General features: G+C 46.6%; 2 protein-coding genes across 2 annotated transcripts in view; both read right to left on the reverse strand.

Moving 5' to 3' along the window:
- The window catches only part of LOC126176067 (SH3 and multiple ankyrin repeat domains protein 3), a 254511-nt gene that overhangs the window by 130412 nt on the left and 100129 nt on the right, over positions 1–23970 (reverse strand). The window contains exon 4 of the mRNA XM_049923201.1: positions 888–1233. Coding sequence (XP_049779158.1) covers positions 888–1233 — 346 coding nt within the window. The remainder of the gene's footprint in view (positions 1–887; positions 1234–23970) is intronic.
- LOC126176068 (uncharacterized) overlaps positions 1123–23970 on the reverse strand; it is a 951488-nt gene continuing 928640 nt past the window's right edge. The window contains exon 8 of the mRNA XM_049923202.1: positions 1123–1233. The gene's annotated coding sequence lies outside the window, so the exon portion shown is untranslated. The remainder of the gene's footprint in view (positions 1234–23970) is intronic.

Below are 23970 nucleotides of genomic sequence, written 5' to 3' on the forward strand. Positions count from 1 at the left end.
GATGGGTACCGAAAATGTTGACGGACGTGAACAAAACCAAACGTTTAAACAGTGCATTGACTTTCCTTGAGTGGTACCACAACGACGGTGATGATTTCTTAAGCCAAATTGTTACGGGCGATGAAACATGGGTGGCCGCTGGAAGACAATGCCCGTCCGCATGTGGTGAATCAGACCGAAGGTCTCACCACATATTTTCGATGGGAAACTCGAAATCATCATCCGTACAGACCCGATCTTGCGCCCAGTGACTACCATCTGTTCCTGCACTTGAAGAAACACCTGGGCGGTCAGCGTCTTCAAGACGATGACGAAGTCAAAACAGTGGTGATGCAGTGGTTAACAAGTCAGGCGGCAGATTTCTATGAGGAGGGTATTCAAAAACTGATACAACGTTATGGAAAGTGCCTCAATGTTGACGGAAATTATGTAGAAAAGTAGATTAAGGTAGAGGCTTTCATGTAAATATAAAATTATTGAGATATCTTAGCACGTCTTTTTTTAATGTCAAAACGGTACTTACTTAAAAAAAACACGCCTCGTACTTCACATGGGGTGGCCTACTCTTCACCATACTCCTCATCACTGCTCAACTCTATTCCGCATTTTTTATTTTTACTCCTCTCCGTGGCTATGACTCTAACTTCATCTATCTAGACGTACCTGAACGCCAGGAGACCAAAGGCCTCCTATTCGTCCAAATTAGGGACTTATTTTTTCCATTTGTGGCCGGGAGACTGTTATTACAGTACACGATGACAGTACCCACTCCAAGCTGACTGGAAAGAGCGCAGCTTGTCTTTTGAAAGACATCGCTCTTGACGGATCGACAACCAACTGAAACTAATAAACCGATAAGAAGCACACTTGCGAGGTCCGCGGCATACCTTGGGCAGGGCGGCGAGGCACTGCTGCTTGACGTCCCAGACGAGCTGGTCCCTGGGGAACTGCAGGCACTTCTGCACGTTGAGCTCGGGCACGTGCACGCGCACCAGCAGGTAGCCCTCGTCCGCCGCCTGCTGCTGCTGCTGGGCCGCCGCGGGCCCGCCCCCGGGGCCGGCGCCGCCCCCGGGGGCAGAGGCTACGGGCGGGGGCGGGGGCGACGCCGTGGGGGCCGGCAGCGCCACGGCCACGGGCACCGCCCCCGCCAGCGGCACCGGCGAGCACGCGTCGCCCCCAGCGCTGCCGCCGCCGCCGCAAACCGAGCCGCCGTCCTCCATCACAGCCTCACATCTGCGGACAAACGACGCACTCACCAACACGTCTACACATCAACTTTTCTAAAGAGCTGCATCGTGAATTCTCCACAGGCCTCCCTGTGAACGATGTCACGAGTTCTCCAGAAGCAGCTGTGTCTGACAAAAATAGTGAAGCGCCCAGAAGAGACGTCAGATGCCATTCACACATCGGCGCGGCGGGTATGTACGACATGCGCTGAGCAGTTCGCTTAGGTTGTTCGCAGATGATGCTGTAATTTACCGTCTAGTAAGGTCATCCGAAGACCAGTATCAGTTGCAAAGCGATTTAGAAAACACTGCTGTATGGTGTGGCAGGTGGCAGTTGACGCTAAATAACGAAAAGTGTGAGGTGATCCACATGAGTTCCAAAAGAAATCCGTAGGAATTCGATTACTCGATAAATAGTACAATTCTCAAGGCTGTCAATTCAACTAAGTACCTGGGTGTTAAAATTACGAACAACTTTAGTTCGAAAGACCACATAGATAATATTGTGGGGAAGGAGAGCCAAAGGTTGCGTTTCATTGGCAGGACACTTAGAAGATGCAACAAGGCCACTAAAGAGACAGCTTACACTACACTCGTCCGTCCTCTGTTAGAATATTGCTGCGCGGTGTGGGATCCTTACCAGGTGGGATTGACGGAGGACATCGAAAGGGTGCAAAAAAGGGCAGCTCGTTTTGTATTATCGCGTAATAGCGGAGAGAGTGTGGCAGATATGATACGCGAGTTGGGATGGAAGTCATTAAAGCAAATACGTTTTTCGTCGCGGCGAGATCTATTTACGAAATATCAGTCACCAACTTTCTCTTCCGAATGCGAAAATATTTTGTTGCTACATAGGTACGAATGATCAACAAAATAAAATAACAGAAATCAGAGCTCGAACAGAAAGGTTTAGGTGTTCGTTTTTCCCGCGCGCTGTTCGGGAGTGCAATGGTAGAGAGATAGTATGATTGTGGTTCGACGAACCCTCTGCCAAGCACTTAAATGTGAATTGCAGAGTAATCATGTATATGTAGATGTAGATAACTAAAGGAACATTTTTTTCTGAAAGCAGGTTGGTCACATTCCGGATTCCAATACATCATTTTATTCTCCACCCTTTTGGCAACAAATTCCTAATTTCCAACATACTCTCCGTCCAATGCGACGGCCTTACGCCTCCTTGCTGGGAGGCCTCTACGCCCGCACTGTATCACTCTACTGGTCGATGTCGGAGCCAACTTCATGCTGGATCATCCGCGTACTGCTTCCCCCACAGGGCATTCTTCATTGGGCCAAATAGATTGAAAGTGCGAACGAGGTCCGGGCTGTTTCGTGGGTGAGGAAGAGCAGCCAATAAAGTTTTGGGAGATCCTCGCGGGTACGCAGATATGCGTGAAGCCTCGCGTTGTCACGGAGAAGTTACTTTGCATTTTTTTGTGGAGGCGAAAACGCTGAGGCCTTTTCTTCAATTTTTTCTTCACCATGAGGGGAGACATGAAACAAAATAACCCCTCCAGAGACTCAGAAGACAGTCGCCATGACTTCACCAGCTGAGGCTGTGGCTTTGAACTTTTTCTTTGGAGGAGAACTGGTGCAGGCCACTCCATGGATTGGCGTTTTGTTTTCGGCTCGAAATGATGAACCCTTGTTTCATCGTCTGTGATGATGTTTGACAAAAAAAGGTCACGATTAGCCTGCTAACGCGCAAGCAATTCCTCACAGATGGTCCTCCGTTGCTCTTTATGTTCTTCTCTTAGCCCAGCGGGCACACAGCTTCGAGTACACCAATGGTGGACCAGTGCGTCAGCACTACCAACAAGACGTCCAGTTGTGGAGCGACGTGTTCGATTGAGATCCATGGATCACCTCGAATGAGTTCCAACATGCAGCAGTCAGCTGTGTGCGGCCAGCCATTAAGCAAGAGATCGACCTTGTAATAATGACCAACGCCTCTACCAACGACTCACCGTGCCAGGTCTTCGTAGACATTCAGAAAGTGCCTATGAATATCTGTGATGCTCTGGTTTTCCGCCAAAAGAGACTGGAATGAGAGCTCTCTGCTTGGAATGCTCCTGCATTACAGATGCTAGCTAGTATGGAGCCGCCACCTATGGGAACTTCATGAAACTGTAGGGGCCAAAGCAGAACTACTCCACGTAGACCAACAACAGATTCCGCAATTTCTTCTATCGAAATATCAGGATTTGCGGGCCTGCCTCTCGCTCAGCAGGTACTCTGATATTCGCGTTAGTCTATCGACATCTCGCCTACAGACAGCGCGTTTACTTGGTTTCCGTGTACGAGTGGACATCGTGGATTCGTGAGGTTTCGATTGTGACCCAACTGCTATTTTCCGTGTTGTTGTTCGTTAGGTCTTGCTCGGTCGTCCGTCGTTGTTAGTGTCCGTCCTTCCCCGTTCGTTCTGCTGGTTCGCGCACCGCTCCCGATTGGTCCCGTCGCGCTTTCGTTCTCGGCAACCCCACGACCGTTCCGGTCGCGGTTACAACAGAAATTGTCCGAGAAAAAATGTGTTGTATTGCTTATAGAACGCCGTTTATCAATGCCTAGTGTTGTGATTCTCTGTGACAACTAGAGCGGCCATCGGAGTGCATTTGTGTTATTTTTGTTTAATGTTGTTGTCAGGTCCAGAGTGGAATATGCGGGGTGTGAATACGAGGTGCATTCAAGTTCTGGGGCCTCCGATTTTTTTTCTCCGGACTGGAAAGAGATAGAAACATGCGCATTCTTTTAAAATGGGGCCGCGTTCATTTTCAATACGTCCCAGAGATGGCAGCACTGTACGGAATTTTACCGCCAGCGGCGAGAATGAGAACTGTTTTAAATACTTAAAATGGCGACGTTTTCCTTACTTGAACAGCGTGCAATCATTCGTTTTCTGAATTTGCGTGGTGTGAAACCAATTGAAATTCATCGACAGTTGAAGGAGACATGTGGTGATGGAGTTATGGATGTGTCGAAAGTGCGTTCGTGGGTGCGACAGTTTAATGAAGGCAGAACATCGTGTGACAACAAACCGAAACAACCTCGGGCTCGCACAAGCCGGTCTGACGACACGATCGAGAAAGTGGAGAGAATTGTTTTGGGGGATCGCCGAATGACTGTTGAACAGATCGCCTCCAGAGTTGGCATTTCTGTGGGTTCTGTGCACACAATCCTACATGACGACCTGAAAATGCGAAAAGTGTCATCCAGGGGGGTGCCACGAATGCTGACGGACGACCACACGGCTGCCCGTGTGGCATGTTGCCGAGCAATGTTGACGTGCAACGACAGCACGAATGGGACTTTCTTTTCGTCGGTTGTGACAATGGATGAGACGTGGATGCCATTTTTCAATCCAGAAACAAAGCGCCAGTCAGCTCAATGGAAGCACACAGATTCACCGCCACCAAAAAAATTTCGGGTAACCGCCAGTGCTGAAAAAATGATGGTGTCGATGTTCTGGGAAAGCGAGGGCGTAATCCTTACCCATTGTGTTCCAAAGGGCACTACGGTAACAGGTGCATCCTACGAAAATGTTTTGAAGAACAAATTCCTTCCTGCACTGCAACAAAAACGTCCGGGAAGGGCTGCGCGTGTGCTGTTTCACCAAGACAACGCACCCGCACATCGAGCTAACGTTACGCAACCATTTCTTCGTGATAACAACTTTGAAGCTCCCTACTCACCTGACCTGGCTCCTAGTGGCTTTTGGCTTTTTCCAACAATGAAAGACACTCTCTGTGGCCGCACATTCACCAGCCGTGCTGCTATTGCCTCAGCGATTTTCAAGTGGTCAAAACAGACACCTAAAGAAGCCTTCGCCGCTGCCATGGAATCATGGCGTCAGCGTTGTGAAAAATGTGTACGTCTGCAGGGCGATTACGTCGAGAAGTAACGCCAGTTTAATCGATTTCGGGTGAGTAGTTAATTAGGAAAAAAAAAATCGGAGGCCTTAGAACTTGAATGCACCTCGTAGTGACAGATGTTGGGTGATCACTGTGGAGGACTAGGACTCAGAGATGCCACAGACTCGTGTTAAATAGAGCTATCGCCATCTGACAGAGTTTGAAATGAGCCTCTTTGTGGGCCTCCACTTGGCAGGCTGGTCGAATCGCGCAGCATCCAGATTTGTCGGACATTCAGATGCGACAGTGGCCTGATGCTGGACAGCATGGGAATCTGAGGGCTAGCATACCAGTTGTCACCGTTCCCGTCGACCAAGTCTGGCCACCACGAGGGAGGAAGAATAAGCAATGGACCCCCTGCAGCGTTCTGTGTCGTCCAGGATACTCGCAGCAGACGGACTGGAGAATTACTGTCCCACGTGTGGGCTGCCGTTAACACCACGAAAATTAATGGCTGCGTCTGGAGTGATGGAAGCATGGGCTGCTGATGAACGGAGTCGCACTGTGTCCAGCGATTCGCGGTTGACACTGCCCCAGATGACCATGTGGCGGCGACATCGGGAGCGATTTCATTCTTCCAATGTTTTGGATATGCAAAGCCACGTTACTCCTGGCATCATGGTGTGGGGACTTCGCTCGCGGCTGGTACTCTGATGGCGCAACAGTGTGCCCCGGACGTATTGTGTCTTCATGTGTTACCTTTGATGAAATACTACAGAGGTGCCATTTTTCAATAGGACAATACTCTTCCATGCATGGCACGTGTATCTATGAACTGCCTGAGCAGCCACCAACACCGCCAGATGTGCCTGCGATAGAACGTGTGTGTTTGTGGGGAGGGGGGGGGGCAGGATGTCAAGCACCAGTTCTGGACCAGCTTGCCTCAGGGGAGACTACAACGCCTTCATGACATCCTTCCCAAACGAATCAGTGCATGCCGGAGGGAGTATAATGTCATACTGTTAAGCGGGCTCACTGCCGAGCTCTTCGTAAAGTTGACATGATTTTGAAATCACTTAAATAACTTCACACACCCTCTCACCCGGTGGGATTTAGTTTCGTTTCTTTCTCCCATTCTGGGTGCTTCACTTTTTTCTGACATGCCCTCTGCAATTGCTCACACAGAAGCAATTTCTGCCAAGCGACCATCTTCAAGTCGCGTCAAATAGATAACTGTTTTTAGTTGCAGTATCAGTCACTTACAAGTGCCTCCATTATATATTTTTCATCAGTCAAAAAATGGACTGTCCATTGCAGTGTTCAACATACTGTGTAGCCAAAATGGTATAAAATATTGAATGTTGTTCGTTTGCTTAGGATCTTCACGAAGTTGGGTTAACAGAAGAGGTAAAGAAGATTCAAAGAAGATCAGACATCTCGTCATGTGTTCGTTTATCCAGAGTATGAGCTTTTCCAAATTCTTCGACAAACTTCAGTGGGAGGCGCTACAAGGAAGACTCTGTTGCATATCGCGGGGAGCCTTACAAAATTCCAAGAAACTACAGTACGTTCCAAAACAAGACCAAAGGCAGGGGTCTTTACGGTCTTTCTCCCCGTTTACCATCCCAGAATAGATCGGTAAAAGGGTGGGGGGGGGGGGGAAATTAATGCTAAACCGTGTGTACTTTCTGCCACACACCACACGGGGCTTGCGTACTACAAGTGTAGATGTAGGAACGCCGCTAGTAACTACTGTACATTAAAGCCTGAAACACCGAACAGCTGAAGTTTGTCCTTGTTTGCTATTATAGCTCTATGGAATTATCTACAATTTAAACACAACAGAGCGCTGGCTTTCTGCTGCAGATCAAGCCGAAAATGAGGAGACGAAGCTTCCTTCTTCTGTTGTGTAGGACACATTGTTGTGCTTCCTGCTGTCGGAGAAATTCGTTGCGAAGGAAGCAGTAGGAAGTAGCGAAGAGAACAAATGGTCTAAGCTGCAACTGGAACGAGATTCCCTTGCGACGCTATGACTGTTCTGGAACGAACGTCGCGCGGTGGCCTACAGGGAAATTAAAAACCGACACAATTAGAAACACCAGCGAAATCGCAGTCTCTTCGTGTTGTCCTCTGCGAAGTCATGGTTATCATCATCAGTGACACTGGTTGTGAAAAAAGGACACAATTAAAATAAACGTCCCGTCGATGACGAGGTGATTAGAACCAGAACACAACCTCTGAACGGACAGGGGTAGGGAAGGAAATTGGCCAGGTTATTTCCTGAAGAGCCATTTAGACATGCTGAGTGTGTCAGTTACAGCTACTGAGTGGGTGGACAATACAGGCATATCTTCGGCATTACTAACGTGCCGGTTGCCGGCTGCTCGTTAGCGATACCGTGCGGAGCTCTGGCGTAGGACACGAATTTAACCCTTCGAGTACCAGTGGTTTCTGCCACCATTCCATTGCCGGTGTTTTCTGCCTGGTACCACCATTTCATGAATTTTGTTTTGAGAACCAGTGCGCTTAGCATCAAACCAATGATGCTACTGCAAGACAGACATCTAGTGGTACACTTGAGATACTGCTACGAATGTATCGCAGTGCATCGTAGCAGTCACTTACAGCGTTCAAAGTAACAGTCGGCGTGGAGATTGTGCTACGTGATCGCAGCAGATTGTAACATATGTTTTTTTTTTTTTTTAATAATTGCCATATTGAAAAAAAAGACAGTGAAAAAGAGTATGTCCAAAGTTATTGTTAACGTAAATTTTAGTTTATACTATTGCTTTTATGAGTGGTTTCGAAATGAAACCACCAGGGCAGTATTTGGTTTTCGTACGAAATTTATTTAATTTTAGGTTAATTTTTGCTTGTTATTTAGGACTACAATTTGTTTTAAACATTATGAGTTCGTGAAAGTTTCGAGATATAGGATTGTGACTAGGAAAATTGTGAATCCGCCTTAAAATATAAGACATGAAATGATTCGTGGTTGGAAACTGTATGTCCTAGTTGTCCCATAGTGGAAGCATCTCCTTAAAACAATTGATTGTTTACTTTTTCCCAATTTCTTCTTGTATTCGTTGCTTTCTGTGATAATAAAGGCTACTTTTACGAAAAATTTTAAAATTATATATTTTTCATACTGCTGGGTCTCGAAGCATCGCAGAATCAAATGGCTCTGAGCAGTATGGGACTCAACTGCTGTGGTCATAAGTCCCCTAGAACTTAGAACTACTTAAACCTAACTAACCTAAGAACAGCACACAACACCCAGCCATCACGAGGCAGAGAAAATCCCTGACCCCGCCGGGAATCGAACCCGGGAACCCGGGCGTGGGAAGCGAGAACGCTACCGCACGACCACGAGATGCGGGCTCGCAGAATCCCCGTAGCAACAATGGTCATTTCGAAAGTGCATCTGTGCCTATGTTTTTCAAGACACTGTTACCTCATCATAGGCTGTCCTCAGTGGATATCATTGCTGACTCTTCTCTCTACCCAATTAACTCTCCCAGCGTCTAGCAGATTCTCCTAAGGACCTAGGACGTACTGAGAGTGTAACGAGACGAGATTTTAACACATCTATTCACCTAAGACATTTATCTGGTCTGCCACAGCGGACCCATAACGTGTCCACTCTTTCCTGAACTCATTACCCACCCGAACAAATTCTTTTCTTGTTATAAAAATAAAAAGTAACTGTCCAAAACGGAATTTATGGCATCTCTACTGATGGTGACCGGTTTCGGTGCGAAACTATTTTACTTAGATCATATAAAGACCCCGGTGCTCGTATCCGCTATCGTAGCTTAATGTGCCCGTAGGAATGGAGAGGCCTGCACGTAAACACAATTGCAAGTAGGAATTTAGACAGAGGATTAAATTAAACCGAGACACTTGAGACAGAATGATCACGCACCCTGACGAATTAGGACGAGCGGCCTTCAGCGACGGAAGCTTTTCCGCCGCACACGGAGAGCAGTACTCGTAAAGTGGCGATTAGCTAGCGTGAGCCGGGATGCAAAGCGGCTATTGGCGGAACAGAGGGCGACGCCGCCTGTGATCAGTCAGCAGCGATGATGGGACGCCTCGCAGGTCACCACAGCTGCGCCTCACCGGCCACTCAATGTGGTCCCTGCTACCAGCCTGCAGGCAGCAATCGGTGCGTGTCTGGCGAGGCGCTCTCCCATATGATGAATGATAGTGACAATTCGATAGCCTGTTATGAATTTAAACTGATATCTTCGTCCAGTGAATAATGATACCTCGTGGGAAGAATGAAGTCATCCTACATCCCGAAATACTGCCTTATATTCCGCCTTATTAAGGTATGAACGCCATGGATAAAACACTCTAAGGGAAAAAAAAAACAACAAACGACTCTTCACCAAGTACGAGGGTCACTCCAAAAGAAATTGCACACTATTTCTTTTTAAATCCATCTTTCATTCTACGAGGTGCATTCAAGTTCTAGGGCCTCCGATTTTTTTTCTCCGGACTGGAAAGAGATAGAAACATGCGCATTGTTTTAAAATGAGGCCGCGTTCATTGACAATACGTCCCAGAGATGGCAGCACCGTACGGCAGATGGAATTTTACCGCCAGCGGCGAGAATCAGAACTCTTTTAAATACTTAAAATGGCGACGTTTTCCTTACTTGAACAGCGTGCAATCATTCGTTTTCTGAATTTGCGTGGTGTGAAACCAATTGAAATTCATCGACAGTTGAAGGAGACATGTGCTGATGGAGTTGTGGATGTGTCGAAAGTGCGTTCGTGGGTGCGACAGTTTAATGAAGGCAGAACATCGTGTGACAACAAACCGAAACAACCTCGGGCTTGCACAAGCCGGTCTGACGACATGATCGAGAAAGTGGAGAGAATTGTTTTGGGGGATCGCCGAATGACTGTTGAACAGATCGCCTCCAGAGTTGGCATTTCTGTAGGTTCTGTGCACACAATCCTGCATGACGACCTGAAAATGCGAAAAGTGTCATCCAGGTGGGTGCCACGAATGCTGACGGACGACCACACGGCTGCCCGTGTGGCATGTTGCCAAACAATGTTGACGCGCAACGACAGCACGAATCGGACTTTCTTTTCGTCGGCTGTGACAATGGATGAGACGTGGATGCCATTTTTCAATCCAGAAACAAAGCGTCAGTCAGCTCAATGGAAGCGCACAGATTCACCGCCACCAAAAAAATTTCGGGTAACTGCCAGTGCTGAAAAAATGATGGTGTCAATGTCCTGGGACAACGAGGGCGTAATCCTTACCCATTGCGTTCCAAAGGGCACTACGGTAACAGGTGCATCCTACGAAAATGTTCTGAAGAACAAATTCCTTCTAGCACTGCAACAAAAACGTCTGGGAAGGGCTGCTCGTGTGCTGTTTCACCAAGACAACGCACCCGCACATCGAGCTAACGTTAAGCAACAGTTTCTTCGTGATAACAACTTTGAAGTGATTCCTCATGCTCCCTACTCACCTGACCTGGCTCCTAGTGACTTTTGGCTTCTTCCAACAATGAAAGACACTCTCCGTGGCCGCACATTCACCAGCCGTGCTGCTATTGCCTCAGCGATTTTCCAGTGGTCAAAACAGACCCCTAAAGAAGCTTTTGCCGCTGCCATGGAATCAAGGCGTCAGCGTTGTGAAAAATGTGTACGTCTGCAGGACGATTACGTCGAGAAGTAACGGCAGTTTCATCGATTTCAGGTGAGTAGTTAATTAGAAAAAAAATCGGAGGCCTTAGAACTTGAATGCACCTCGTACATGTTTGAAAGTTTTACAGTGCGTAGATACATCCTTTAGGAATAATATTTTCATTTCTCCACATAATTTCCATCGCTCTCAACTGCCTTACGCCATCTTGGAACCAGCGCCTGTATACCTGCACGGTAAAATTCTGGACCAACCTGCTGGAGCCACTGTTTGGCAGCGTGCACAAGGGAGTCATCATCTTCAAACCTTTGTTCCATTAAGAGAGTCTTTCAGTTTCCCAAAGAGATGATAGTCACATGGAGTCAGGTCAGGAGTGTAAGGCGGGTGTTTCAGTCTTGTCCATCCGAGTTTTGTGATCGCTTCCATGATTTTTTGAGTGACATGTGGCCGTGCATTGTCGTGCAACAGCAAAACATCCTGCTTTTGCAGATGTGGTCGAACACGACTCAGTCGAGCTTGAAGTTTCTTCAGTGTCGTCACATAAGCATAAGAATTTATGGTGGTTCTACTTGGCACGATGTCCACAAACAAGAGTCTTTCCGTATCGAAAAACACCGTAGCCATAACTTTTCCAGCAGAAGGTGCGGTTGTGATTTTTTCTTGGGTGAATTTGCATGATGCCGTTCCATTGATTGCCTCTTCGTCTCTGGTGAAAAATTATGGAGCCATGTTTCATCACCTGTCACAATTCTTCCAAGAAATTAATCTCCACCATTCTCGTACTGTTCCAAAAGTTCGCTGCATACCGTTTTTCTTGTTTCTTTGTGAGCCACTGTCAACATCCTGGGAACCCACCTGTCACAAACCTTTTTTAACGTCAACACTTTCAGTATTCTGCAAATACTTTCTTCTCCTATCCCAACGTAGCGTGACAATTCGTTCACTGTGGTGCGTCTGTCAGCGGTCACCAATTAGCTAACTCTCTGCACTTTGTCTGGAGTGTGTGCAGTACGAGGCCTGCCGCTGCGAGGACAATCCTCAATATTGCCGTGCCCGCTTTGATCACGTAATCTGCTTGCCCACCGACTAACTGTACTGCGATCGACGACAGCATCTCCATACACCTTTTTCAACCTCTTGTGGGTGTTTCCCACTGTCTCGTTTTCACAGCACAGGAATTCTATGACAGCACGTTGCTTCTGACGGACGTCAAGTGTAGCAGCCGTCTCGATGACAAGCTGTGACGGCGCCACTCACGGGAACAGGTTGAACTGAGTTTGAAAACAAACGGGAAGGATGTATCTACACACTGTAAGAGTTTCACACATGCAAAATGAAAACTGTATTTTTACAAAAATAGTGTGCATTTCTTTTGGAGTGACCCTCGTACTTATCAGAATGAGAGAGAAATCGATAGATGTAATATAGCTGTAAAGACAGAGAAATGATTACAATTTCAGAAATACTCGATGATTTATTGAAGAAATGGAGCTTCACAAATTGAGCACGTGAATAACGCGCTGGTCCACCTCTGGCCCCTATGCAACCAGTTACTCGGTTTGGCACTGACTGACTGAGTTGTCCGACGTCCTCCTGAGAGATATCGAGCCACATTATGTCCAGTTGGCCACGAAGGGCAACAAAACGGTGCGTAGAATATACACTCCTGGAAATTGAAATAAGAACACCGTGAATTCATTGTCCCAGGAAGGGGAAACTTTATTGACACATTCCTGGGGTCAGATACATCACATGATCACACTGACAGAACCACAGGCACATAGACACAGGCAACAGAGCATGCACAATGTCGGCACTAGTACAGTGTATATCCACCTTTCGCAGCAATGCAGGCTGCTATTCTCCCATGGAGACGATCGTAGAGATGCTGGATGTAGTCCTGTGGAACGGCTTGCCATGCCATTTCCACCTGGCGCCTCAGTTGGACCAGCGTTCGTGCTGGACGTGCAGACCGCGTGAGACGACGCTTCATCCAGTCCCAAACATGCTCAATGGGGGACAGATCCGGAGATCTTGCTGGCCAGGGTAGTTGACTTACACCTTCTAGAGCACGTTGGGTGGCACGGGATACATGCGGACGTGCATTGTCCTGTTGGAACAGCAAGTTCCCTTGCCGGTCTAGGAATGGTAGAACGATGGGTTCGATGACGGTTTGGATGTACCGTGCACTATTCAGTGTCCCCTCGACGATCACCAGTGGTGTACGGCCAGTGTAGGAGATCGCTCCCCACACCATGATGCCGGGTGTTGGCCCTGTGTGCCTCGGTCGTATGCAGTCCTGACTGTGGCGCTCACCTGCACGGCGCCAAACACGCATACGACCATCATTGGCACCAAGGCAGAAGCGACTCTCATCGCTGGAGACGACACGTCTCCATTCGTCCCTCCATTCACGCCTGTCGCGACACCACTGGAGGCGGGCTGCACGATGTTGGGGCGTGAGCGGAAGACGGCCTAACGGTGTGCGGGACCGTAGCCCAGCTTCACGGAGATGGTTGCGAATGGTCCTCGCCGATACCCCAGGAGCAACAGTGTCCCTAATTTGCTGGGCAGTGGCGGTGCGGTCCCCTACGGCACTGCGTAGGATCCTACGGTCTTGGCGTGCATCCGTGCGTCGCTGCGGTCCGGTCCCAGGTCGACGGGCACGTGCACCTTCCGCCGACCACTGGCGACAACATCGATGTACTGTGGAGACCTCACGCTCCACGTGTTCAGCAATTCGGCGGTACGTCCACCCGGCCTCCCGCATGCCCACTATACGCCCTCGCTCAAAGTCCGTTAACTGCACATACGGTTCACGTCCACGCTGTCGCGGCATGCTACCAGTGTTGAAGACTGCGATGGAGCTCCGTATGCCACGGCAAACTGGCTGACACTGACGGCGGCGGTGCACAAATGCTGCGCAGCTAGCGCCATTCGACGGCCAACACCGCGGTTCCTGGTGTGTCCCCTGTGCCGTGCGTGTGATCATTGCTTGTACAGCCCTCTCGCAGTGTCCGGAGCAAGTATGGTGGGTCTGACACACCGGTGTCAATGTGTTCTTTTTTCCATTTCCAGGAGTGTAGTTGACGTACTGCTGTGCTGTAAGGCTGCCATGGATGACGACCACAGGGGTCTTGCAACGAAAAGATATGCCACCCCTGGTGATCACTCCTGGATGTCAGGCCGTATGGCGGACGATAATCAGGTTGGTATCCCACCGCTGTCATGGGCGTCTCCCGATACGTCTTCGCCGGAAATCGGAGGTCAGCTCGATATGGGACTCATCACTGAAGACGATTCTACTCCAGTCAATGAGTTCCAGCCCGAAGACGGGACTGATGACGCCCCAGACAGCTGTGGAATACCACCCTGACTGTCGCATACCATACGCCGCGACAACCAGGAGTCATGGTCTGACTTCTTTTCGCAGCAGGAATCCCAATTTTGTCACCCGCGGCACACCTACAATATTGTACGCCTCGTTTTGTTGCCCTTACTGGCAAGCCGTTCTGGGCTTGCATTTCAGAAAGATACTGCTCGCCCAGACACGTCGACAGTTTCTGCTGCTTCTCTTCGTGCTTGACAAACCCTACCTTGGCCAGCAAGGTCGCCGGATCTATTCCCGATTGAGAACGTTTGGAGCATTAGGCAGGTACCTCGAACCAGGAAAATAGCCAACAATTCTGTCCATCAATGCCACCCCACCGTGTGCGTTCGTATTTGCGATTGATGGGCCACGTCTTTTGCTTCGCTTACGTCACTGCGTCGGTTGTGTGGCTGAACGTTTACCAAACAAGGAAGAAAGAGCATACGAATCAAAGTGGCAGTGGTTATGTTGTTCCATGGTTGGGAGAAATGGACAGACTCTGTCGTGTGCATCACGACACCTCAACATGATGTGGAGAACGAAAGGGCTTGCCACACGAATGTTGTTGTTGTTGTTGTTGTTGTGGTCTTCAGTCCTGACACTGGTTTGTACCTACCATCCTTCTGAATCTGCTTAGTGTGTTCATCTCTTGGTCTTCCTCTACGATTTGTACCCTCCACGCTGCCCTCCAATACTAAATTGGTGATTCCTTGATGCCTCAGAATATGTCCTACCAACCGATCCCTTCTTCTAGTCAAGTTGTGCCACAAACTCCTCTTCTCCCCAATTCCATTCAGTACCTCCTCATTTGTGTATAACCCTGTATTCACCTGACCAGAAGTCTTGTTCCTCCTGCCACTGAACTTCCTTAATTCCCCACTATATCTAACTTTAACCTATCCATTTCCCTTTTTAAATTTTCTAAGCCACCTGCCCGATTAAGTGATCTGACATTCCACACTGCAACCCGTAGAACGCCAGTTTTTTTTTTTTTTCCTGACAACGACGTCCTCTTGAGTAGTCCTCGCCCGGAGATCCGAATGGGTAACTATTTTACCTCCGGAATATTTTACCCAAAAGGAGACCATCATCATTTAACCATACAGTAAAGCTGCATGCCATCTGGAAAAAGTACGGCTGTAGTTTCCCCTTGCTTTCAGCCGTTCGCAGTACCATCACAGCAAGGCTGTTTCTGTTAGTGTTACAAGGCCAGATCAGTCAATCATCCAGACTGTTGCCCCTGCAACTACTGAAAAGGCTGCTGTCCCTCTTCAGGAACCACACGTTTGTCTGGCCTCTCAACAGATACCCCTCCGTTGTGGTTGCACCTACGGTACGGCTATCTGTATCGCTGAGGCACTACGGTACGGCTATCTGTATCGCTGAGGCACGCAAGCCTCCCCACCAACAGCAAGGTCCGTGGTTCAAGGGGGAGGGGGGGGGGGATGGGAGGCACATGAAAACTTAAGTAAAAACGAATATAGGCGCGAAAACATCGCGACAAACCAAATTACATCCTAGATGATAGGTTAACTCCCAGCAAAAATTTTCTCATCAACATCGTTTGGGTGCAGATGACAAGCTACCTGTAGTAAAAATTGATGCTCACGAAGTGTAAAGGTATTAACGAAAAGAATCGAACTATTGTTTAAACTAAATATCCACATAATTTTGTAATGATTTAGCAAAAGTGTTCACACTACAGAATAAATAAAACGGAAACCCATTGATGTCGGCACAGTGGTGCTGAATCATGTTTGGTTACTGAGAAAAAACGGTGTTTTGCATAACTGGCGAACCTCACATCCTACAATTTTTAACTGCAAACACGGTCAACGCATGCAGCTGCAAATCCAAATGATGAAAGAAGACGAGATATACTGAAACGGCGAAAGTGTAATTCCTTAGACAGCTCCAAGTGATGAAATAACGACCGGGTGCAGGCACAAAAAAGAAAAGGCGCACCACGAAGGGATTATCCGAATGGGACGGAAATCCGTAGATCTGACGTACATTATTACAATTTCAGAAAAATTAGACGAACATTCAAAAGAAAGAGCTTTAGAAATTGAGCAAGTCAGTATCGCTTTGATCCACCTCTGGCCCTTATGCAAGGAATCGTACGGCTGTGCATTGATTGGGGATATCGTGGAACATTTCGTTCAATTGGCGTGTCAGAGCTTCAAAATCCCTGGCTGGTTTGAGTATCCCGCCCAGAATGCTCAAATCAGGACTGAGAGAGAGATCGGGCGACCTTCCTGTCCAAGGCGGGGTTTGGCGAGTACAAAGAAACAGTCCAAACTCTCACTTCGTGCGGGTGGGCATTGCTGAAATGGAAGCCTACGATAGTTTGCCATGAAGGACAACAAAACGGGGCGCAGAATATCGTTGACGTACTGGTGTGCTGTAAGGGTGGTGCGGATGACAACGACAGGGGTCCTGCGACGAAAAGATACGTGAACCCTGAACATGAGTTCTTGTTGTCGGGTCGTATGGCGGCCGACACTCAGGTTGGTATCCCAATAATGAATCCGGAGCTCGTGGTCGTGCGGTAGCGTTCTCGCTTCCCACGCCCGGGTTCCCGGGTTCGATTCCCGGCGGTGTCAGGGATTTTCTCTGCCTCGTGATGACTGGGTGTTGTGTGATGTCCTTAGGTTGGTTAGGTTTAAGTAGTTCTAAGTTCTAGGGGACTGATGACCTCTGATGTTAAGTCCCATAGTGCTCAGAGCCATTTGAACCAACCCAATGGTGAATCCAGAGCTCTGAGTGCCTTTTTGGTGACTTCTCAGTCCTCACGTTCTGACATCTATCTAGGCCAACCGCTTCCTTTCTCACGCTGTCTCCCATTCCTGCCAACACCGTCAAATAGTGGTATCGCTCCTAGTCAACTGTCGAGCGATTACTCCAACCCGCTTCTTTTGAGCCCAACTACACGTCCTCTCTCAAATGCGGACATCTGCGTATATTGTTCACTCGTCTGTCTGCGAAGCATAGCTACAGTCCAACTGACTGCACTGAATGAAATTCGCAGAGAATTTATACCCTGCTATCGAAATGTTCTCTGTTTGCTATCCTTGGTAGCTGCGCGGTGAAATTGCGCTGCAGCGCCCGCCGTACATTCATCCGTCGTGCGGCGGCGCGGTTCTTTTCCGTCCCTTTACGACGGACCTGCACCTACCTGTGAACATTGTCTCAGCAGATCATCAGTAGGGAAGCCGAGTGAAACCTACTGTACTTCGTCGTGAACCAGGCTGCAATTAAAGTCACTAATCTACGTTTCGGGAGAAAGTTTTCAATGAAATGAAAGGTTGGAAATTTTGTCCTCAATTAGTATATTCTGAAACTTAGGTAAACAAGTATCACTGCTAAGCCCGTGCTAGTCTTAACACAGTCACTCACAATCCCTTTCACTCACGTCAGCAACTTTATGGTGTTGCATTTACCGAAAACGTAATAGCTAAAAAAATACTGATTGTTTTAGATCGATAATGCTCGCCAAATATTAAGTCTGTCGGTACCAAATAGAGTCACAGTTTTTAGCCACCGACGTGCTCAATACGCCACACGGAATTTATAGCTTTTCTCGTCTCAAAATTCACTTAGAAATTCCGAAATTTCTACACACACATCGGAATAATTATGCCGTCACTTTCCAACACTTTTGATGTATGAAACACTGCTAGATCCGGCAACTTATCATTTCCATCTGAAGTACTACTGCACACGTCCGATCTCTTTCATGGCTAGGCTTCGGCTCTTCTCTAGAACACTCCAAGTCTTCTCTACCAGCAGAGAAAACCGCGCGAAGAATATTGCTTTACCATTGGTCAGTTTACTCAACAGCCAATAGCAAAAAGACATTTCTCCCGCTTCAGTCCGCGCTTTTCATCCATAACCAATCGCAAAATAGTAAACCTCACGATTGCACTTTTTACCGACGTAATTATATAATATGCTGAAGTTTTGCTTATGCATAAAGTTATTTACTATTGTTATTTATACCTGAATTAACTTTCCTTTTACCATAAACTTACTTTACAAATCTATTCTACAAAAATCCCCTTTGTCCATACCCACACTAAATCCTACTACATAACTCGTTAAACAATCATCTTCATATTAACCTTAAACCACACTCACGAATCATTCATACTGCTAAAACACATTTATAACACTTTACATACACAAAAAAAAAAACATAATAACACTTTATGAAAATACTGGAACAGTTTATGAAAAAACATTCTATTACTTTAGTGCACTCTAATGGGCACAATCGAAATTAAAATCACAGTCCCCCTATCCAATATTGTCCTCTATCGGCTGATACATGACTACGTGCGCGTCCAGTCTCGCGTCACCATCTGTCACTATCCAGCTGTGAGACACATCTCCCACTTAACCGCCTCCAAGGCAGGATCGTTATACGGCGCTACGCCTCAGTCGGCCGCCAAAGTTTAAAGTTTTGCATTTTCCTTCGATATCTGTATAAAAATCAATTTGCGAAACTCCTTCGTGGTGCGTCTGTGTTTCCTTATAGTATAAAATAAATATTTTTATTGATAAGTGAAAATACAGAAGAACAGAAAAGCGGTGCGAGCAGGTACCACGAAAGAAAGACCAGGGGAGATGTTGGATGTTCGAGGAAGGTATGAGAGAATGGCCTTGATCTTCCCATTTGAAAGGAACGGATTACATGATGATGTTAAAACCGGATACGTTGCTTGGTACCAGCAGCTGATGGGACTGGGTCGTCTAAAAAGTGGCAAAAGAGACCGCAAAAGTTCGGGACGCAAACGAAAATGTTTAGTATTTTACCATCATTTTGATGAGAACTTGAAAGTCAGCCTCCATACTGTGTGGACTAGTGCGCGGGCTGGGTGATTTCTATTCTGGTGCCTAACAATGGAGCCACTTAGAGCGCCTGCACGCGCTATACAGTGCATCTCTTTGTGGCGGCGCGTTGACTTAAGCGCAGTTTCCAATGGAGGGCAGCCGACCGCCGCTATATAATCGAAAGCTGACCGCCTGCGGCGACGCGACGCCTGAATTATGGAGGCTGTTCAGGCGGGCCACCAGTCGATAGGCGCCCCGCCCGCGGGCTCTTGCCGGGGTCGATGGGCCGCCATCTTGAATGACTGATGACTGCAATCCGAGCCGGCGCATGTCACCTCAGGCGCGCCGGGCTCTTGCGTCCGTCATCGAAACAACGCTGTGCGTGCAAATTCAGTCTCCAGCAATGTCAGAAAGCTATGCAACCTCCAACAGATGTACAGGGCTATTGCAAATGATTGAAGCGATTTCATAAATTCACTGTAGCTCCATTCATTGACATATGGTCACGACACACTACAGATACGTAGAAAAACTCATAAAGTTTTGTTCGGCTGAAGCCGCACTTTAGGTTTCTGCCGCCAGAGCGCTCGAGAGCGCAGTGAGACAAAATGGCGACAGGAGCCGAGAAAGCGTATGTCGTGCTTGAAATGCACTCACATCAGTCAGTCATAACAGTGCAACGACACTTCAGTACGAAGTTCAACAAAGATCCACCAACTGCTAACTCCATTCGGCGATGGTATGCGCAGTTTAAAGCTTCTGGATGCCTCTGTAAGGGGAAATCAACGGGTCGGCCTGCAGTGAGCGAAGAAACGGTTGAACGCGTGCGAGCAAGTTTCACGCGTAGCCCGCGGAAAATTGGTTCATGCCACAACTGGTGACCGACAGCGCCGACTTCATCTTTCAAGAGGATGGTGCTCCACCGCACTTCCATCATGATGTTCGGCATTTCTTAAACAGGAGATTGGAAAACCGATGGATCGGTCGTGGTGGAGATCATGATCAGCAATTCGTGTCATGGCCTCCACGCTCTCCCGACTTAACCCCATGCGATTTCTTTCTGTGGGGTTATGTGAAAGATTCAGTGTTTAAACCTCCTCTACCAAGAAACGCGCCAGAACTGCGAGCTCGCATCAACGATGCTTTCGAACTCATTGATGGGGACATGCTGCGCCGAGTGTGGGAGGAACTTGAATATCGGCTTGATGTCTGCCAAATCACTAAAGGGGCACATATCGAACATTTGTGAATGCCTAAAAAAACTTTTTGAGTTTTTGTATGTGTGTGCAAAGCATTTTGAAAATATGTCAAATAATAAAGTTATTGTAGAGCTGTGAAATCGCTTCAATCATTTGTAATAACCCTGTATTTATTCATTTGTCTCGGTGGAAAAACCCAAGCGTAATTAGAGGTTCATAGAGTTTTGGAGCTGTAACACATGAACGTTCGACGATTCGGTACGATTATGGGGTTATTCGTGCATATATAAAAACTGACAAAAAAAAAAAAAAAAAAAACAGAAGGGAAGAAGCACTTTCACGACAAGGGAAATACGTATGAGAGATTATCTTTTTTATCAGTGACAGTAAGTTTCACAGAGGTGATAGAATCTTGGTACTGAGAAGACCAAATACCAGGTGCACCAGAAGAACCCACAAAAGGTAACGATTAAGTGTCCCGCCAACAATACGGTCGTAGGAACCGGACAACCCAAGAACCTACAAGTCAGCAGCGAAGGATGGAGGCGGCGATGAGATGACATTTCGACTTGTGCAATGTATGGAGATACTGCAAGAGAAATACAAAAGCGTCCGGCACTTAGGACTATCGGGAAGTCTCCTGTTGTTAGGAAGGACAGGGGTTCAAGTCTTCTTCTGGGTATCGAAATTCAGATTTAACTTGGACTCCCTAAATCGGTTAATGTGAATTACTGGGTGGTACTTTTGAATAACTTTTACTAAGTTAATAACGAACTCGTTGTTGATGGCACGTCGAACCCTAATTTCTAGAAAAACGACGATTCGAAGTACATGGTAGTTCTCGTCCCGTTGCTACTCCTGTTTCAAACCCTCCACACGTTACCAACATCAACAATTCTTCGGCTTTGACAGACGTCAAAGAAGCACCGTATTATTTGAAAGGCCTTACTGCAGTTACTCCGCAAAAATTGTAGAAATTGATCCGAAACACAGAAACTCCCGTACGTTGCATGCTGAAGAAACGAAAATAAGGCGTATTTAGAAGAATAATGCATATTGAGGGAGATGTGCTTTTAACTTATTTTTAGCTGTATTTGGGTCAATACTTATGTCCCTAGATAACACATCCTACAAGGAACATATCTTTTGAACTTCATGTTTATCTCGTCCAGTCACATTTGGACTGTTATTTCAGCTAATACCAGTGTGTTATTGATGGTTTCCGTAGCAGAAAGTAATACAGTATCCAAATGTGTCGGCTGAGTTTCTATAATTCATCTGAAACACTTATTATAGATCCCACCACGATACTGAAAAATTATTCTCGCCGAAATGCTGCACCATGGAGTCTACATTGCTCAAACTGTCGTTACAACTTGTGAATATAATTATTACATGGGAATAAATCCCCGTAATGCATTTATGAATATCGACTTGATCTGCGCGATTAATACTGTGGATTCTACAATTATGGTTCAAATGGCTCTGAGCACTATGGGACTTAACATCTTAGGTCATCAGTTCCCTAGAACTTAGAACTACTTAAACCTAACTAACCTAAGGACATCACGCAACACCCAGCCATCACGAGGCAGAGAAAATCCCTGACCCCGCCGGGAATCGAACCCGGGAACCCGGGCGTGGGAAGCGAGAACGCTACCGCACGACCACGAGATGCGGGCTCTACAATTATGACGACACAAAAGTAATAAAGTGTACCAAGCCGAAAATGGCGACTTCGCGAAGGTAAAAAAGCGAAATAGCATTAGAGAAAGGGGGAAAAAAATCTGCCGGGACGGATAAAGCAAGGGAGATGCCAGAAGTGATTGACGCAATTGAAGAAAGCATTCGTCAGCGGAGCTCTATTGTTCTCGTACTGATGAGGCGTTGATCGAAGATTTTCTTGAAACTGTACACCACTATACTGAAGCTGATGGGTCATGGTGAAATATAAATGGGCTGCTGCCAAAACTGTACATGTTTCTTCATTAGTACTCCCAGAGGAAAGCTCATACAACCGTGTCCGAAATGTCAGTTTTATCCATTTCGAGGAAGTTATTTTACAATATGATACGGCTACACATCCAGAAAGCTTACAAGTAATATGAACAAGAAGACAACAGAGACTACTGGAAGTTATTCCGCTAATCTCAATGCTTGAATTGCAATGTCACAAAGAATTTGCCGCACTCTCAAATACAGCTGTTAGTTGAACAACGAAACCTGCAACTGGACCCTGTAAAACAGTTCTATTCACTAACGACTTCATGTAATCTTATACGAAGGAAATCCATACGAATGAGATCCGACGATCGCACGGCCCCTAGAACATAATATTCCTTCCAATCCAACTGCTCCGGCTTCTATTGTCCACGTGCTCATGTATATTAAGGGGCTCCGGAACGCCCTATACTTGCAATGTTAAAATAACGCTTATAAATTACATCTTTCCTCACAAAGTATTTGACGTAGGAAGTTGAACTTTTTACAGATTATTTATTGGAATATGGGCTACAACTTAACACAGGGATTTTACAAAATTTTAGTTCAGTTATTAAAGATGATTTTTTTTTCAATTGTAATGAAAATTCACAACATTTTTTTCCAATTTTTTATTTATATATTCAAAAATATACAGTTTTTTGGAAAAAGGCTGTGTTAAATTATGCAGAAGGTACTGTGTAACATTTACTGAAAGTTTGAAACAAATATGTTTGGAAGATCCTTAGAAAACATGTAATTAGTATGTAACTCTTTAGTGCATTCCAGGTCCATAGGATGGATTATCTTCATCCTCTGCAAACTCCTCCTCCAGCTCCCTCTTGTTCCTCCTCCTGTTTACTCTTGCTTGTATTTCTAGACTCTTTACAGCCCTGCTGCAGCCCGAAGGCGTTCCTTGTCTAAAGCAAGCATCGCTCGTACCATGTTAGAACCTGTCTTCATTCCCATATTTCTAAATACCTTGCACCTTACCATGTTGCCATCATTGAAAGTCGCAACAGCAACTTTACTTTTACTCATTATTATACTTCAACAAAACAGAGACTCAAGAAACAGAATTAATTACGAATATTTTCGAGAAAACGACAGAGTAAATAAACATGAAACAATCGACAATCACACCAGCGATATATATTGAACCATCACAGGTTAGCCACAACACATACTTTATCTCATATCACTAAAATGTACCTGATGAACACGGACGTTAATAATAACACCATTTGACAGCAGTTTAACAGCGCCACAGTGGGTCACGCCCATGTAGAACACATTTCAAAAAAAAATTAAAAATAGTTGTAGTCTTCGGAATTGAATAAATTATATATCTATTAAAAGGTAATAGTCTGCAGATTCAGAAAACGCAAAAAAGTAAAAATTGAACTTTTCATGATTTTGAGCCTTTCCGGAGCCCCTTAATATCGAAACGGGATGGCGCCCCATAGTGTTCGAACCACATCCACGTGCAAGTGATACGGTGGCAAACAACAGAAAGATCGTAAACTGACAGCTACAGAAACACGTCACGAATTGATACCAGGAAGACGCGCGGGATTAGCCGAGCGGTCTATGGCGCTGCAGTCATGGACTGTGCGGCTGGTCCCGGCGGAGGTTCGAGTCCTCCCTCGGGAATGGGTGTGTGTGTGTGTTTGTCCTTAGGATAATTTAGGTTAAGTAGTGTATAAGCTTAGGGACTGATGACCTTAGCAGTTAAGTCCCATAAGATTTCACACACATTTGAACATTTTTTTGATACCAGGAAAGGTGCACGTTTCAAACTGGATGGCAACAAATGAAGTACAGATATTACTTAGTTGATC

This window comes from Schistocerca cancellata, chromosome 3 (genome assembly GCF_023864275.1).
Source record: "Schistocerca cancellata isolate TAMUIC-IGC-003103 chromosome 3, iqSchCanc2.1, whole genome shotgun sequence".
Taxonomy (NCBI): Eukaryota; Metazoa; Arthropoda; class Insecta; order Orthoptera; family Acrididae; genus Schistocerca; species Schistocerca cancellata.